The sequence below is a fragment of the Hermetia illucens genome, chromosome 3 (assembly GCF_905115235.1).
Source record: "Hermetia illucens chromosome 3, iHerIll2.2.curated.20191125, whole genome shotgun sequence".
NCBI lineage: Eukaryota > Metazoa > Arthropoda > Insecta > Diptera > Stratiomyidae > Hermetia > Hermetia illucens.
The window spans coordinates 98,874,660-98,892,472 of NC_051851.1; the positions used below are offsets into that span (position 1 = coordinate 98,874,660).

The following is a 17,813-nucleotide window of genomic DNA, read 5'->3' on the forward strand; positions in this document are numbered from 1 at the left end:
CTATACACGTCCTGGGACAGTATCTGGGAGGCAGGTTCGGTAGGTCGAGGCATCTGGGGGAAAACTTAATACCAGATACAAAGTTGAAAGATCTAGAAGTAGGGAACATACAAAAGTTCCTAACGGTTGTAGGCTTGCTTGAGATACTGTGATCAATAGGTACACTATACACCAGTAAAAGGGACACAATAGTTCTTTAAGGAACCCGTGCGACTTTCCCTTAACAGAATAATAATCGTATGAGGAGTGTCCAAAGAGAGACCTCTGAGTTACCTCTCAGTCTCATAAAGAGGGGCAGATCTTTTAAATAGTCTCTCAATATTCGCAAAAGGTAGCCTGGAGTATGAAAACAACTTTCCAACGCTTTGAGCATGCTGCACCACTTCGCAGAATTGGAGACGTTTTTACATCTAGCATGACATCGCCAGTCGTGACTATGTGCCTCAGCCGATTGGGCCACTTCTTCAATCGAATCAATTGTGGGTCACTGCGGTTTAAAACCCTATTGATTTGGTGAGAAGTCTCCCGCAGCATATATTAAGTCAATCAATCTTGTTTTGATGAACTTCTCAAGTTGTTTCCCCACTGTATCTAACACACTGTCTCGGGTTTGCCTTTGCCGTTGCTTATTAGCACGAGTTTCGGAACCTTTCAGATGGAAGGAAAAACAGCAACTGTTAAACAAGCGTTGAACGAGGTAAGTAACAATCTGGCTTATATGTAAATACAAGATTCAGCATTTTGCAGGAAATGCCATCCAATTCCGATGCACTTTTGCCCCTCCTGAGCAAGACTGTCTCTTCGCAGTACTCCTTCTCTTAACGACAGCGTGAGTTCGGATGGAATGGCCATGGAACCTGTACTACTTGTTATATCTTCATTGCTTCCATGGCCGATCTATGAGCGCCGTGTTTTTTGATAAACAATGTAGTCCGAGACTTCATGGGTCCCTGTTAATGTCCCTGACTAGCTCTTGTTTTTGCCTGCTGATTTCGTGGCAGATCTCCTGTTTTGTGCTCTGGTAATCTATGAATCTACGGGTCATCTTTGCATCTTGCACGCTGTGAAATGTTTCTTCGTAAACTTGTAATTTCACCTGTCCACAGAGTACACATGACTTCCCGTGACGGAGTTTCCTTTCGGACATTGATGAGTTGAGTTCACAAATGATTTATCCGCAGTTTTTCAGTTTGGATCTCCTGGCTCGTTTACCCCTATTGAGAGAGCTTCGGTAAATTCGGGAATTTGCCCGACGTGATTATTTGAACGATGTCGCAGATACTGGAACCGGGTTGGATAATAATTTTGACCATCTGCTAAACTACCTTTCTTTACATAATTGAACGTTCACATTCTTGAAAATTTGCCAGCGTTTCATCCTCGAGAAACTCATGGTAGAGGCGTTTCTTTTCTTATCGGTTGTAGGGTTGCATAGGTCGCTTTGTGGATCGTGTTTGTAATTTGGTTCCTTGATCATTCCACATTGTAAGGGTTGGTAATCATGCAAGTGAGATCATTTCTTCCTTTTCCTCACGAAATCGCCACCATTTAATACGCGGCGGGCTAGTGTGTTCCTTTTGCTGTTTTATTGTGGTTTAATTCGCAAGACAGCAACCAACTGCCCATGTTGAGGTGTGATGGGAGACAATCGTTTGATGGATCGTGTAATCAAAAGTACAAGGTCACATAAGTCTACAAAATCAACTATACGCTTGCCACCCGCATTGCGTGCTACAAACCCTTTACCCTCATGACCTCCGGTTCCCATTTGCCTTTTCATCCACATGACCATTAAAGTCGTCCGCAATATATAGCCGTCCGTCAATATAGCCATCAGTAGGCACGTTGCAGGACCCCGGAAAGTTGATTGAAGGCATCTTTCTTGGCATCAGGTCGACCTGTCTCATCAAATCGATCGACTTCTTTAATGCCATCACGGAAACCCTCAGAGATCGCAGTGCCAGTACCAAGTGCGTGTGGACTACCAAAATAGGGAAGTTTTTAGCAATTTTTAATGCGTTTGCGTGCCATGCCGCAGCTTTTGGCATTAGAATATTTGGTTTCTTGTTGAGCTCAAATATCAGTGCGCTTTCCTCGAAGCGGTCTGGTGAGTTCCACCGTCTTAACCATGAGGGTGTCAATATTTAGCGTGCAGATATTTTCATTTCTCGACTGAATCGGTGTCCGTCGGTCATTTTGTTTGTAACGACATTGGATGCGTTTTCTTGGTCGGTCCGCCTCCAAGAAATATCAGCTAGAATTTAGCACAGTTGAATAACTCTAATTATATTTTGTTATAGTGACGACAATACAAAGTGTGTTACTTCAAACCGTCCATCAAGCCTTTATCTGTGCTTGAGACCAGCATGATATGCAAATAACATTGCGGGGTTTATCGGTTTTGGAATGATTTATAGAAATCGGTTATTTTCACCACTGATGAGGACAGAAGTATTGACGTTCCAAAAGTGACAACATTGCGTCAGCAACGGAATTTCGGCGGATGGTCACCCATTTTTTGAAGAGGCTTCGGATATGTAGAAACTACATACTTCCATTTGCTTCATTAGAAAAAAAGTATATATAACTGATAGATGAATAATATTTTTTTGTTGAGGATGCTGGGAGTCCTGAGTCCGCACCCATTTAGGATTTAGCCTCTGCCCTGGATAATAACCGTCAGTCAATTTTTGCTTTTTTGAAAAATTGGATTTAACTCAAAAAAGGGGAGTCCGTGAACTACAAAAAAGGGGATAAGTTGCTCCCCAAGTGGTTCGGTCCGTCACTAAGTGGGTGAGGACTCAGGACTCCCAGCATCTTCAACAAAAAAATATTATTTACTTTGGCCTGGTCTCAGGGCAGAGGTGAGGCAGCATCTGATGAGGTGCCTCTGCCCTGGACGAAACCGTCAGTCAATTTTTGCTTTTTTGGTAGATGAAGTGTTGGTCCCCCTTGGACAAGAAATAGCCACCCCAGAATTTACTTTCCAACTGGACAATGTCGCAAATCAATGCTCACTTAAATTCAGAGGGTCATTTATTTACTATTAAATAATGAAGACAATATACAGAAAACAAATTCCTTACTACGTATTGTCTTCAGAGGGAGCAGCAAGTAAATGGCCTATCTTCCGCTTAAAACTCAAGAAGGAGACAGTGTCAAAGGACTTCGGACTCGGGATCGTCGAATAAAAGGAAATCTCGAACTCTGCGATGGGTACTTCAAAAATGCCCGCAGTATGTGCGTTATGAGAGGCGGTGCGGAAAGTAATATCGGTGCTGGCAGAGCAGTCCATCAGGCAATTGTAGAGTTTGAAAAGAGTACACATATCAAGGAAGATACGGCGTTGCTGGGTGATAGTCACCGATACGGAAAGGAGATCAGACTACACAGCAATCTTCAGGGATTCGAAGTGGGAGTAGAATCGAAGTTCGTCGTCGAATATTCACCCGGGTTTTGGAAGGAGGTCAGTAGTGAAAGGGGTTGTCCACTAAGAGAATAGGAAAATTATGTTGGGCAGGGTTTAAGTGAATAGCACATCCAGTGGCATTTGTTGACATTCAGAGTTAGCTTATTGACCGAACACCAACGGACTAAATTATCAAGATTGGACTGCAAGAGAGCACAGTCACAGCGGAGACAAAGGCAAACTATTTAAGATCGTCTGCGTAAAACAAGCACGGGCAGGAGAGGATAGACGCGTGGTTATTAATAAAAAACAGGAAGAGTAGGGAGCCAAGTCTAGAGCCATGAGAATACCAGAGGAAGTAGGAAAGTTGAGTAATGAGAGTTTAGAGAGGAGAATATTATGGTCAACGGAATCAAAGGCTTTGGAGAAATTAGGGATGAGGAAAATGTGTTTTCTATAGTTAAGACGGAAGGGGTTAGGAAGCTCATCGGGACCAGGTCCGATATTTGGGTCAAGATTACCAATGAGAAACTCAACCAAGGAAGGCATAAGGAGAGAAATGGCTAGAGATTCGAAGTGTGGGTGGAGGGGTCGAGGAAGAAAACACGGAAGAGGAGTAGGTGAAGAGAAGGTCGCAGGATTGTTGTGGGGAGTTGGCAGTGGAGTATTGAAATTCAGGGCAGAGCAAGTGTTCATAAAGGAAGAAAATAGAAGGGAATAATGGGAGAGGTTATTGGTAGGAATGATTCGGCCAGTAGAGCATCAGGAGGTTCAAGTACCTGCAAAGGAAGAAAGGGAATTAGGACCTCACAGCCGAAAATGGAGTAAAAAGCAAGCTCGAAGAATTCCAATTTTGTATCTGCCAGTACTTAGTTATCTGTTATCATCCAAAACTTCTGGTCGTCGCTCTCAATTAAATTTTGACGAACTAAAACAGCTATTTCAAGAAGAGTGAGAATGCCATGCGAACTCATTCGAGCCTTGTTTGGACCGGTAAATAGCGTTCCTTTACGACGATCGACGTAAACTTGACACATGACACCTTAACTGTTTAATACTGGAATTTCCGAATTACTCAAAATATCGAAAAATCACTTTACCTAAATATTCACACGGGATGACTGAAACCGTGAAAAGGCACCAAAAGTACAGAAAATTCTTTAATAGGACACCAAAAATTTACGATTTGATATTTTTCTTTTCGATAATCAAGGCGCCCTCTGGCTTGTCCCAGGAAAAAGACTCTTTTTGGAGATCTAGTGTATAAGTTGTCTTCTACTTCAATAACGAACTATCATGTCGGGCTGGTAAAATTGTGATATAGCCTCGATAATGCGGACTGATTCTTGTCTTCAAATGTATAAACACTCCTACAAATTACAAAACCTTTTTTATTCCATCTGTAACTTTAATTTTGCTTGTCATGTCGAGCGGGCCTTATCTTGATCCGATAAAAGTGAATTATATAGTATAAATGAAACAAATGCCAACTTGTTCAGGTCTTGTCTATATTTTGCCATGTAAGTAAAGGATCACTGCAGTTGTGTGCATATTTGTTATTGGAATGTACCTGCAAGGATGTCGTTCAAAAATTTCTCCCACATTCTTTCGAATATTCTCGTAACCTGTAGTTTCTCGTTGTCTTTTAATGATGAATACCTGAAAAAAATAATTTATTGATTTGTCGATTACGCATGCTTTTAATTTGTAGAAAATGTAAATTTTTGTTCACAATGATTTACTATAAGAGAGATGCTCCCCCGGAATATATTCCAAATATTCCTGCATAATTGTACTAAAGTGAGTCGCATATTACTGTAACATAGTAAGTCCACCTGCCGCTTTCGAGGAAGGATTTAGATTATTCAGCGGACAAGAAAAACGAGTGGAGTAGGTCCCTAAGGCTTAAGTATTCAAAAGAGAGTAAATTTAGAGTGCAGGTCACAGCGGATAGCTCCGAAAGTAAGCTCAGCACTTCAGGTATGAAAGATTTTGTGCATTTATTATGTAAGAATATTTTAGTGAACATTTGTCCCATTTGTACCTAGCTTGTAATCTATATCTATATATTATGTCTGACTACTCACTTTAGTGTGATACTGATATATAAAGCTTCAGAATGCAATAAAGCGACAAATTTGACCAACTATAATGTTTGTTAGTGATAGTACAATTTGCCACAAACTTGGTGGTACTATGCTCTATTTTATAGTCTATATTACTGCATGAATCTAGGATGAACTTAAGGGGGGTTTCCAGTCATTATAAGAAATATATGTATGTTCATTATTAACTTTATTTGGGCAGATATCAGAATTGGGTTTCTCGGGGACTAAACACCATATAATGGCAGCTTCGTAATTTTTTCAGATTCATCGGTGTGGTAGCTTCTGAGAATAGGTCGGTGAAAGAAATTACCACTTTCCTGCCTTCTCCTGCACTCTGTCCTTTTGCATCAAGGGTTAGAAGTGAGGTTAGATTTGGAGAGTACTACTCGAGGCCTTTCATTTAATATCCCCTGAGACCATATTCGGTGAAAAAAATGTACATCCGCCTTTTGCATGTGAGGCTTTCACCTCAACGTAGAGCAATGTTAGTCACTGCATGCATTGGGTTAACAGTTCACACCTTTTTGCCGCATTTCCTATCAATAGGGGTAACCGTTTCTGAGAAAAATGCGTCAAACGGATGGAAAATAAACCAATATTACCCATAATATTGCTGTAATTGCTAGTGCTCTACGAAGGCAGAGCAACAATCTATCATTAGGAAAAATATGAAGATTGGAAGTCGCCATGTGGGATACAGAAAACGGCGATTCCTATAGTATTCATAAACAAGTCGAGAAAACAGAAGTTGGACGCTTCAGTTATGAAAGGTTTTGTGTATTTCTTGTATAAAAATACCTACCACGTAATGTATATGCATATATTATGACAGAATACCCCCTTCGCGTGCTATTGACTTTAAAAGTCTTAGAATTTGCACTGAAACGGCATCTTTGAGAATTATGCTTTATATTATAATCTATGTTACTACTGTTTCATGATTTTAATATGAACTTAAGGGGCCTTGCAGTCAATTACTAAAAATTATAGTAGCATACTATTATTGACGTTATTTGGTTATGCAAACATACAGGGTGCGGCAGCATAATTTCCTTTTTTAAAATGCGCGCCACTCAGTTATCTGATGTCATAGCGGAGCGCTAGTGGTCTCTTTCAAGAGGAGATACTGTAAAGTTTTGTCCCGACATGGTTCAGTCGCCATCATGCGTTGGAATAGTGAGGAGCGTGCCTTTGCCGTTGAGGTTTACTTTTCAAGCGGATGTTATTACAACACAGCGTGCATTTCGGAATCGCTTTAATTTAGCCGCGTTGGCTCCCGTCCCAGACCGCAAATCAATTGTTACATGGGTCACTACATTCAGACAAACTGCAAGTGCGACAAAAGGAAGAACTGGAGTCCCTCGACCCGTTAGATCACCTGAGAACATTGAAGCAGTGAGAGCGTCAATGTTGCGATCGCCACGGCGTTCTGCGCGCAAACACGCATCTGCCCTTGGACTATCCGATCGTTCTGTGAGAAGAATTCTTCGTGATGATCTTCATTTTCATCCGTATAAGATGGCCATAGTGCAGGAACTTTCAGAACGTGACTTCAATTCTCGGATGAATGCGTGGGAGCTTCTTTTTGATGTCGTTCCCGAGGGTGCTATTGTTTTTTTTAGCGATGAAGCCCATTTTCATTTGTGTGGGTCGGTTAACAAACAAAACATGCGCTACTGGGCTGACATCAACCCTCGAGAATTGCATCAAAAGCCTTTGCATTCACCCAAAGTCACAGTGTGGTGTGCAATTTACTCGTGTGCAAGAGTCATGACAAACGCCAGAAATCGGTTTACGCAATGTATGGAGAATGCGGGATGTCACCTAACAGATTTGATCTTGAAAACAATGTAAATAAGAACTTTAGACATGTACCTACATTAAAAAAAATAAATAAATATTTTCCGATGCATACAATAGTTTTTATTGAGTTTTGAAAAAAAGAAGTTATGCTGCCGCACCCTGTATATATAGAAGGTATTTTGGAGGCTAGACACCGCATGATGGTAGCTTCGTGACTTTCTTCAGATTTTTCGGTTGGATAGGTTCGAAGAATGGGTCCATGAAAGAAACGACCACTTTTCAGTCTCTGCCATGCTTTAAATGTCAGAACCGAGGCACGCTTAGAAACCTACTTATCGGGACTTTTTATTTGGTATACCAAATGATTATATGTGGTGAAAGGAAAAATTACACATAGCTTTTGCATGTATAGAGACGCTGCCTTAAATTCCATATAGAACAATGTAGCTCACTGCATGCATGGGCGTTCACAGTTCCCGCCATCCAGCCGAATTTGGTGTCAATCGGTGTAATCAATCCTGAGAAAAATGAGTGTGACAGACAGACAAAGAGATGGATAGACAGATAGACGGACCTGTGAGGAGTGGCCAAGTCTCCCATCAGGCGCGACCCCAGCTGACGGATGTGTAAATATGTGTTCATGCACTTTTCTTTTCTGACTGTGCATGGGCTAGTGTTTGCTCATCTCTGGTGCGCGGACCAAAATGGCTATGGGAAGGATACCCAGAATATAAAACCACCATGGAAGACGAGAGAAGGAGGAAACTTACGGTGCAGGGGCTCGGAACCCCAGTACCGGCGACTTTTGGGAGTGAGCAAGCGGGCTCCCGGTCGTCGATATCCGTCGACCGCAGTGCCTGTGGTGGACAACTTGGCCACCTTGGCATATAATGTTACAAGTGATTAGGACCTGGAGAAGGAAATATTCAAGCGAAGTACGACCTTACCGAGAACACCAATAACAAGACCAAACAAAGATGAACTGAAGGCAGATTCTTGGACGATAAAAACCGTGACAACACCCACCGCATATGTTCAAGATGCTCGACAGCAGGAGGTGCTCGAGGAACAAGGAAGGGATCCATTCAAAAGAAGCTCATCAACTTTGAGATCTCCACCAATGCCAAAGACGATGAAGGACAAAGTACAGGCAAGGTCAATAAACGCCAAAAGCGAAGGACCGTGTAAAAGGGGTAACCCTGCCGGGACTTATAGGGAACAGAGTCCCGATCTGGAGGAATTACCTTTCACCCAGCTTGGGGCAAAAATAGTTGAGCTGTCCGAGTTTATCAAGGACAAGCACAACGTGCACCAGGCCATAAAGAATATGGTGAGGGCTATTAAAGTCCTCTATAATAGATCGCAGATAGAGGAAAATAATAGTAAGGATGTGCTGAACCCCGCTGTGCCAACTGTATCACAAGCGACCCAAGTGACGCCCAACCATACCACCATCGAATCACGGCGAAATAAACGAGGACGTGAAAAAGAGGGCGATCCTTTAAATTATCAGCAAGCGCCTAAGAGAAAAAAAGGCGGACAGGACATTCTGAAAACCAATAGCAACAGCTCAGAAGGAGGAAAACGTACAGCGAATCTAGGAAACTCGAGCAGCGTTGCGAAGCCCAAGACCAGCGAAAACGATGGATGGACTAAAGTTACCACCAAAAAAGCGGAACGAAAAGCAAAAGTGCGAACTCGTCCAGATGTAATTGTTATCTCCAGTAAAGGCAATCTGTCCTACGCGGAGATACTCAAAAAGGTCAAAGCGGATCCAGACCTCAAAGATCTGAGCGGAAATGTAAGCCGAATCCGAAGAACCCAGAAAGGGGATCTCATGTTTGAGCTGAAAAGATCCAGCGGTGGCAAAACTGATGACTTTCGCACTCAAGTGAAAAACTCACTTCGGGAGAATGCCGCAGTGCGTGACCAAAAACACGAGATCTATATACAATGTAAGGATCTCGATGAAGTAACATCGAAAGAAGAAATTTGTACTGCTCTGAAGGAGCTATTTAAGTTGAAAGAACTCACCGTGGAGTCTGTTGTGGGCTTATGAAAAGCCTATGGTGGTACTCAAATGGCCACAATACGAGTACCAGCGGAGGCAGGACAGATGTTGTTGGCTGCGGGAAGGGTTCAGATTGGATGGGTTGTCTGCCGTTTAAGAGAACAAATTTCACTGAAGAGGTGCTTTAAATGCCTTATGTTTGGGCACTTCGCGAAGGCATGCACCAGCAGCATTGATCGATCCGATCGATGCAGAAGGTGTGGGGAGAAAGGCCATATTGCCAGAGAGTGTAATAGGGACCCCAAATGCCTATTGTACGAAGTAAAAGAGGGACAGGATAACCGGCATATTGCCGGAAGTGGTAAATGTCCGGAATTTAGGAAGGCGCTCACTGCAATGAGAAAATGAGGTGTATTCAAATAAACCTCAATCATTGCAGGGTCGCTCAGGATTTACTTGAGCAGGCCATGTTCGAATCTGAGATGGGAATCGCCATCATAAGCGAACCGTATAGACACCGTCACGGCGGCATATAGGTCAAAGATTCGACTGGTGGAGCGGCGATATGGGCTTGTGGTCGACAGGCCATACAATGTACTGCAAGTCAGGCAGGCAGTGGCTTCGTGTGGGCGAAAATAAGTGGTGTATATGTATACAGCTGCTACGCCCCGCCAAGTTTGACACTGTCTGAATTCGAGCAAATGCTTGATAATCTTGTTATCGACGCTTGGGCCCTAGAGTGGGGTAGTAGGGAATCAAATGCTAGGGGGCGCAGTTTATTAGAAGCTTTTGCGCAGATGGACATGGTTTCGGCTAATGAAGGTGCTGTAAACACCTTCCAGAAAGGGGGGTCGGGCTCGGTTGCAGACCTGACCTTTGTCAGCCCTTCGCTGGCGCGTGGTATGTCCTGGTGCGTCAGCGAACGCTACACCCACAGCGATCACCAGGCAATCTTCTTTGAGACATGTGACCAGCCACAGGTCAAAGAGCTATCAGGCCCGAAACCGAGAAAGATTTCAGGCTGGTCTGCAAAATTTTTGGATGAGGAGACCTTCATAGAGGTGTGGTTAGATCAGCCTGATAAAGCAGGCACCTCTACGGAAAGAGCCGTCCATCTGGCTCAATGCATTGCCAAAGCGAGTGACGGGTCCATGCCTAGAAGGTGTTCATTCCCCAGTAGAAGACCAAACTACTGGTGGAATGATGAGCTGACTGGCCTTCGATCAGCCTGCCACCGAGCCAGAAGAGTGGCTCAAGGGGCGGTAGGTGGAGTCGAACAGGAGCAAAAAGAGCGCGCCTATAAGGCAGCCCGCAAAAACCTCAAGCTCGCCATCCAGCGAAGCAAGAGGAAGTGCTTTAAGGAGCTCTGTTCAGAAGCGAACATAAACCCGTGGGGGAATGCCTACAGAATCGTGATGGGTCGATTCAGACGCCGTTCATCTCCGCATATCACGTGCCCCACCCTCTTGCTAAAAACCATCCAGGGGTTATTCCCCCGGCAAGAGGAGAGCACCGACACATTCCAACCACCTCTGAATGTGGCGGCAATTCCGCCAGTCACCAGAGACGAGCTGTTGGATATCTGCGGTAGAATAGGATTGGGCCCACTACTGTGGAACATCATGTACAACGATGTATTTAATCTTCCCCTTCCGGGGGAAGCCACAGTGATGGGTTACGCTGACGACATAACACTGGTTGTTGTCGCAAAGCATCTCAAAGATGCTGAGTTATACTCAAGTGATGCAATCGGTGCTGTTAAAAGTTGGCTAAAGAGCTCTGGTCTGATACTTGCGGAGGAAAAAACGGAAGCGGTCCTCATCACTAAGCGCCGGAAGAGAAATTACGCCTGTATTAGAATCGGGAATCATATCATCACTTCCAAGCCGACCATCAAATACTTGGGAGTGGTGATAGACAGGAAGCTTAGCTATAAGCAACATGTGCGGTATGTTTGCGACAAATCATCCACTGTAAGTATGGCCCTGGCAAGGATGATGCCGAACGTTGGAGGGCCACGGCATACCACTAGGTTGCTTATATCCAGGGTGGTGACCTCGATCATGCCCTATGGAACCCCAGTTTGGAGGGAGGCGTTGTGGATGTCAGGGAACGCTACCAAACTGAGTTCAGTCTACAGGAGGACAGCCCTGAGGGTATGCTCTGCCTTCAGGACTGTCTCAGATGATGCAGCATTCGTCATCTCTGGAATGATGCCGATTGACATCTTGGCAGATGAGATGGCGAACATATACAATGCAAAGCCAACCTCTTCCTCATCGCGGACGAAGAAGACTGAAAGGGAGAGATCCATAAATAGATGGCAAGAACGGTGGGAACGCTCGGGAAAGGGCCGGTGGACGCATAGGCTCACTTCTGCCATCAAGGAGTGGTTGGAGAGGCGACACGCTGAGATTAATTATAATCTCACCCAGTTTCTCACGGAGCACGGAGGATATCTCCAATACCTTCACAGGTTTAAATTGGAGACCTCACCCGATTGTCCAAATTGCAATGGAGTCCCAGAGGACCCAGAGCATGTATTCTTCCACTGTCCGAGATTTGTGGAAGAAAGGAGGAACCTAGAGGAGACTCTAGGGAAGGTGCTGGTACCAGAAAATCTAGTGCCGAAAATGCTAGTACATCAAGAGAATTGGGATGCGATAAACTCCATGATCGCATCTATCCAAAATAAACTGCGAAAAGCAGAGGAGAGGAGAAAAACGCGGTCTCGTGCGCCGCGTATAGAAGAAAGGTGACAAAGCTAGAGTGAACTGACTCCGCCCTGTGATGTAATACCTTATGGTGGTTCGGCGGGGCAGGGAGGGAGTCGGGGGTGGTTTTAGTGGGTAAAAATCCCACACGCTAGTGTGTTCAGACCAGTGTCTTTTTGAAGATTTCCATCTCCTCAAAAAGAAAAAAAGACAGATAGACGGACATATAGACAGTAAACTGATTTTAATAAGATTTTATTTTAAACGAAACCTTAAAAATTCGAGGTTATTTGGCCGTTACGTTATAATAATAGGACAGAACCAGTTGAAATTTCTTCAGAGCCTGGACACATGGAAAGAGACTAGGTTCATTATTCGTTTTATGACAACGATATATCCTCAACTCAGACCTACTTAAGGAGGTCTTTATTTTAAAAGGTGGTCAAAGGGTAGTATAGGTCCCAGGGCGAAACGTAGATTGGTACCCACGATGGTACATAAAAACAGGGGAACGCCAGATGAACGAACTCCAACAGCTCTACTACCAAACCTTATCTCCACCTCGATGTGGTGATGGCTGACAGTTCCTTCTTAATGGAAAACTGCAGACGGAGAAGAATGAAGGCGAGTCTCCCGCACCTAAAAGTGGGACAAATTGTATCAACTGGTACCCCAGGCTGGGGGTTGGGTAAGGCTGACAACCCTGCACGGAAAACAAACCGTTATGAAACCACAAAAAACAAGTAGGGAAACCGGAAGCTGGACGCTTCAGGTATGAAAGGTTTTGTGTATTTCTTTTGTAAAGCGAATTGAGTGTGTATTTGGCGCAATAAGAACCTAGCACGTAATATATGCATATATTATGTGAGAATACCACATTCGCGTGATATTTACATTCAAAGTCTTGAATTTGCACAGAAACGGTAACTTTGACCTGTTATAATTTTGTTAGTAATTTTGTGATTTCGGCAGGATCATAGCCCTTACTATAGGCTACATCGCTGCAAAATTGTGTGATTTTACAATGAACTTAAGGGGGGTTTCGCAGCCAATTACTAAAAATGATAGTAACATACTATTATTAACTTTATTTGAAAAGGTATTGGTACGGAGGGTATTTCGGAGCCTAGGCACCATATAGTGGCAGCGTCTTGATTTTTTTTTCAGATTTTTCGGTTGAGTAGTTTTTGAGAATGGGTTCCCTAAAGAAATGGCCACCTACGACCCTCCGTACTCCCCAACTTTTCAACAAATGTTAAAACTGTCACTGGTTTCAGAAAGTACTAACCGAAACCTTTCATTTGATACCCCACATGACTATATTTGGTGAATAAAAATGAACACCCCTCTGTTGCATGTATGGGGACCCCCCCCCCCCCCCCCTTAAATTAAACGTAGTAGGATGAGGACGTGGATGAAGATAGGAGACTACAACTTTGACATCGTTGACAATTTCTCCTATCTAGGGTCGAAAATCACAACCGATAACAGCTATGACGATGAAATCCGCACACGGTTGCTGGCAGCGAACAGAGTTTATTTCAGCTTACAAAAAGTGTTCCGCTCGAAGCGTCTTACCTACTCTTACTCTTACTCTTACTGTACGAGACAATGATCTTGCCAGCCGTTATGTATTTCTCCAAGCCTTGGGTTCTTAGCAAAAAAAACTGCGAACTCTTGGCCGCGTTCGAGAGAAGAATCCTCCGAAAAATGTTTGGCCCCCTACATGAGGATGGACGATTTCGTAGCCTACATAACGATGAAATTAATGGGTGATACCACGATCGTCTAGTTGTGGATAAAATCCGGCTGAACAGGTTGCGGTGGGTAGGTCATCTAATTCGTATGGATGAGGATGATCCAGTTTGGAAAGTCTACAAGGGCAATATCTATGATAGAAAGAGAAGACGAGGCAGACCCCGCCTGAGATGGAGTGATGGCGTAGGTCAGGACGTCAGACAGCTTTTAGGGATATTGAATTGGTGGACCTCGGCAAAACCGATATGTCTGGAGTTCTAAATTAAGGCAGGCCTAGACCGGATACCGGTTGTTGCGCCGGTGATGATGATGATATTTTGAAAGTGAACATCTAACGGGGGAGGGGGTAACGTTTTTAAATCTTTTTTTTACATTTTTTAAGGTGTTGTGTGAAACAAAACCTTATTAAAATCGATTCAATATCTGCGTGTCTATACGTGTGTCAATGAGATTTATATCGAACCGGCTGAAATAATCATCACGAAATTTTGTGAGAATATGTGGTCTGTGAACCGCTACAAGTGCAAAGAGTGGCATCATTTTGTGTTGGCTTTAAAGGGTCTGCCCATATATGCGAATGGCTCGAGCAAATTCTTTTTCATAGAATATGGTTATGTAGGGTATCAAACGAAAGAGCTCAATTAATACTTTCCGAAAATAATCTTCCTTATGGTGGTTGAAATACCGGGTTATGAGGACTTAAAATGTGCGCCCCGGAAAGTGAAACAGGTCTCGCTCTCAGAACTCATCCAACCGAAGAATATGAAAAAAAAAAATTCACAGTAATGCATCGATACAAAATCTAGGCCTCAAAATACATTCTATTGTGATATTTTTACAAATAAATTTAAAAATAGCATAGAACTATATGTGTCAGGATAGCTCAGTGGTTAGAGCACTTTGCTGTCATACGGAAGGTCGCGGTTCAAATCTCACTGGTGGCAGTGGAATTTGCATCGTGATTTGACGTCGGATACCAGTCGACTCAGCTGTGAATGAGTACCTGAGTCAAATCAGGGTAATAATCTCGGGCGAGCGCAATGCTGACCACATTGCCTCCTACAGTGTACTACTGTAGTGTACCGTTACGGTCTTGAATGAAGTGCTCTAACACACTTCAAGGTCCTGATCCAATATGGATTGTTGCGCCAACATACAACTATAGAACTATATGTTATACATTTACCCGAAAATTCCCCTTGAAGTTCATTCTAAAATTACGAAATCAGGCCTTAGCATAGACGATAATACAATACATAATTCCGGAAAGTTTAAATGCAATTCAACTATTACTAACAAAGATATAGAAGGGAAAAATTTTATATTCTTTGTGAATTCGTTATATTCCAATGGTTCTGAGCTCGACTTATACCAATGGCAGACTACGCTAGTTTGAGTAGCAACTCATTCCGCTCCGCTCTTCAGTAAATGGCGGGCTCAGGATGTATTTGTTGAATTAGATGAAATTAGTCTTGGTGCAGGATTTTACCTTTTTAATTTAATTCATACCTTTGTTGGGTTTTGAATTAAGCAAAAATAGAGCGAAATACCACCCGTAGCCGATTTCGGTCACGCTGCTCCTTAGGTTAGAGGCGTGAGGCAGCGTTTAATAAGATCGCCTCCATATTGCGATCGAAACCGACCAGCCACAAAAATTAGTAGTTCTGCATGACTTTTGAACCTTCATCACCTATATTGCTTGCAGTTACAGTCGCAAAAAAGAGTGAGAATGGCTTGAAGCGAGCATCAATGTTTTAAATTCTGCAGAGGGAATACTGTATGGCCATGAAGTCAATAACTCGATGTAAACAAGTAAATAAATTTTAAAATGAAAAACACAGGCTTGAAACTTTAAACGCGATTATCTCAGAATGGTGCATTTATAAAAGTGCATTTGCGGTGAACACGATTACTAAAAAACTACTAGTCCAATCAACGCCAAACTTTTACTACTTTTGTATGATGATAATAGCTAGTCGCTGAACGATTTTTAATTCTTTTAAAAAATATTTTGAAAAAATCGTCGCCATTTTTTAATATTTCGTATTTTGACAAATCCTAGATAATACGATATATCAACGAATATTTTTTTGAAATTCTGATTTCACTGAACCGTTATCGAGGTATCGTGTCCACCGTAAACCATTCTCAATAAAGCACTCTTGAAAAACAACTGTAGAACCACCGTTGTTATTTTTTTTTCAATAACCTTATACTATGTATTAATCGATGTTGCTAATCGCTTTTTAAAAAAAAATCAATCGGAGCAAAGCTAAGGAAGATACAGCGATTTAAGCAACCGAGACTCATACATGACCCAGCGCGGACTCGCGGTTCGAATGGCAGAAGGCTGCAGTTGCTAATGTATTGGATTCGTTCAAACACTCGCGTAGTGCTCTTCCCTAGGATGTGGTGGATGCCATTAAGCGTATCTATGAAGGTCTGAACAAAGATGTTCCCTGAGTAACGTTTCGGAGGTTTTACGTAGAACGGCAATGAGAGTTCGAACCAACTTAAGTGGAAATCCCTTGGGTGGAACCTCTGTCAGTGTTGGGATTGCAGCTTATGTAGCAGCCTGTGTCTTCGGTGAAGGTCCTTTGTTGTACTAACCTTTATGCTAGACATGAGGTGCGATAAGCCGAGCGGGAGTTGACAAACAAACAAAAGGAGGCAGGATTCGTCGTAGACAGGACCGAAAAGTTAGTTTTAGCATCAATGAGTCAGTGCGAGTTAAACCAATACAACTCGCTTGTAAACGGTTTATTCCTAAGTTTTTAGTGTTCACTACAACTCACGCTTTCAAAGTCAGTGCTGCTCATAACTCCAAAATGACTGCATTAATGCAGTAGAAGTATCCGTATGCATAGTTATCGTCTTTTGACAAGTCGATATATGTAGAGCTTTCTCGCCAGCTCAAGTGTCCAGTTTATCGTAAATGGACCGCTCGAGGAATAGCGATGGCTTTCTTTGCTTTCCGATTGCCATTGTTGTAAATTTGCCAACGGCCCAACTTATGGTGGAGACTCTTCTTTTCATGGACGTCCATTTGGCATTGCCATTCCGTCGACAAACCGTTTACCTTGTTTAGTGACTCCGGGAGTTGCATAGACCGCTTTGTAGATCATGTTTTCAACTTGCTTCCACGACTCTTCCACATTCGTAATGGCTGATATTTGGGTAAGTGAAATCATTTTTAAGGTTTCGTGTCAAACAAAACTTTATTAAAATCGGTTTACTGTCTGTGTGTTTGTCTTTTTAAGGTTTTGTTTGCATCGGTTCAATGTCTGTCTGTCCGTCTGTCTGTCTGTCTGTCTGCCTGTCTGTCACACGCATTTTACTCAGAAACGGCTATACCGATTAACACGGAATTTGGTAAGAAGGTGGGAACTGTGAACGCCCAGACATGCAGCGAATGATATCCTCCTACGTTGAGGTTTAGGGGGTCCCCATACATGTAAAGGGGGGTGTAAACATTTTTTTCACTGAATTTATTCATGTGGGGTATCAAATGAAAGATCTCGATTAGTAATTTTCGGGGTCGGTCTTAGTTTTGAGATTTGTTAGAAAGGCGGGGAGTGTGAGGTGTGGAAAATTATGATTTCTTTAACGGACCAATTCTCAGAAACTACCTAACCGAAAAATCTGGAAAAATCATGAGGCTGCCTTTATATGGTGCCCAGGCATCAAAATACTCTTCATATCTGTTCAAATTAAGTTAATATTAGCATATTACCATATTTTTGGGAAAATTGAGTAAAACCCCCCTCAAGTTTATCCCAGAGTTATAAAGGTTGATGGTAGTATAAAATACAACATATTATGCGCAAGTTTGATCAAAATCATGCTATTAGCAACAAAGTTACAGTAGCTTAAAGTTACCTTCACCGTGTAAATTTACTGCAATATCACACTAGTGAGCAGTCTGACATGCTAAATGCATGTACTTTACGGGCTACGTCCATGTAATGGGATAGTTCTGCACTCAAATATACTCACAGAAGAAGCAAACA

The 17,813-nt window shown here is 42.8% G+C and overlaps 1 protein-coding gene across 2 annotated transcripts in view; it reads right to left on the reverse strand.

Moving 5' to 3' along the window:
- Positions 1-4,916: 4,916 nt before the first annotated feature.
- The window catches only part of LOC119651771 (adenosine deaminase 2-like), a 120,698-nt gene continuing 107,801 nt past the window's right edge, over positions 4,917-17,813 (reverse strand). For both annotated transcript variants that reach the window (XM_038055524.1, XM_038055523.1), the window contains exon 9: positions 4,917-5,068. In XM_038055524.1, coding sequence (XP_037911452.1) covers positions 4,966-5,068 — 103 coding nt within the window. In that variant the 3' untranslated portion in view covers positions 4,917-4,965. The remainder of the gene's footprint in view (positions 5,069-17,813) is intronic.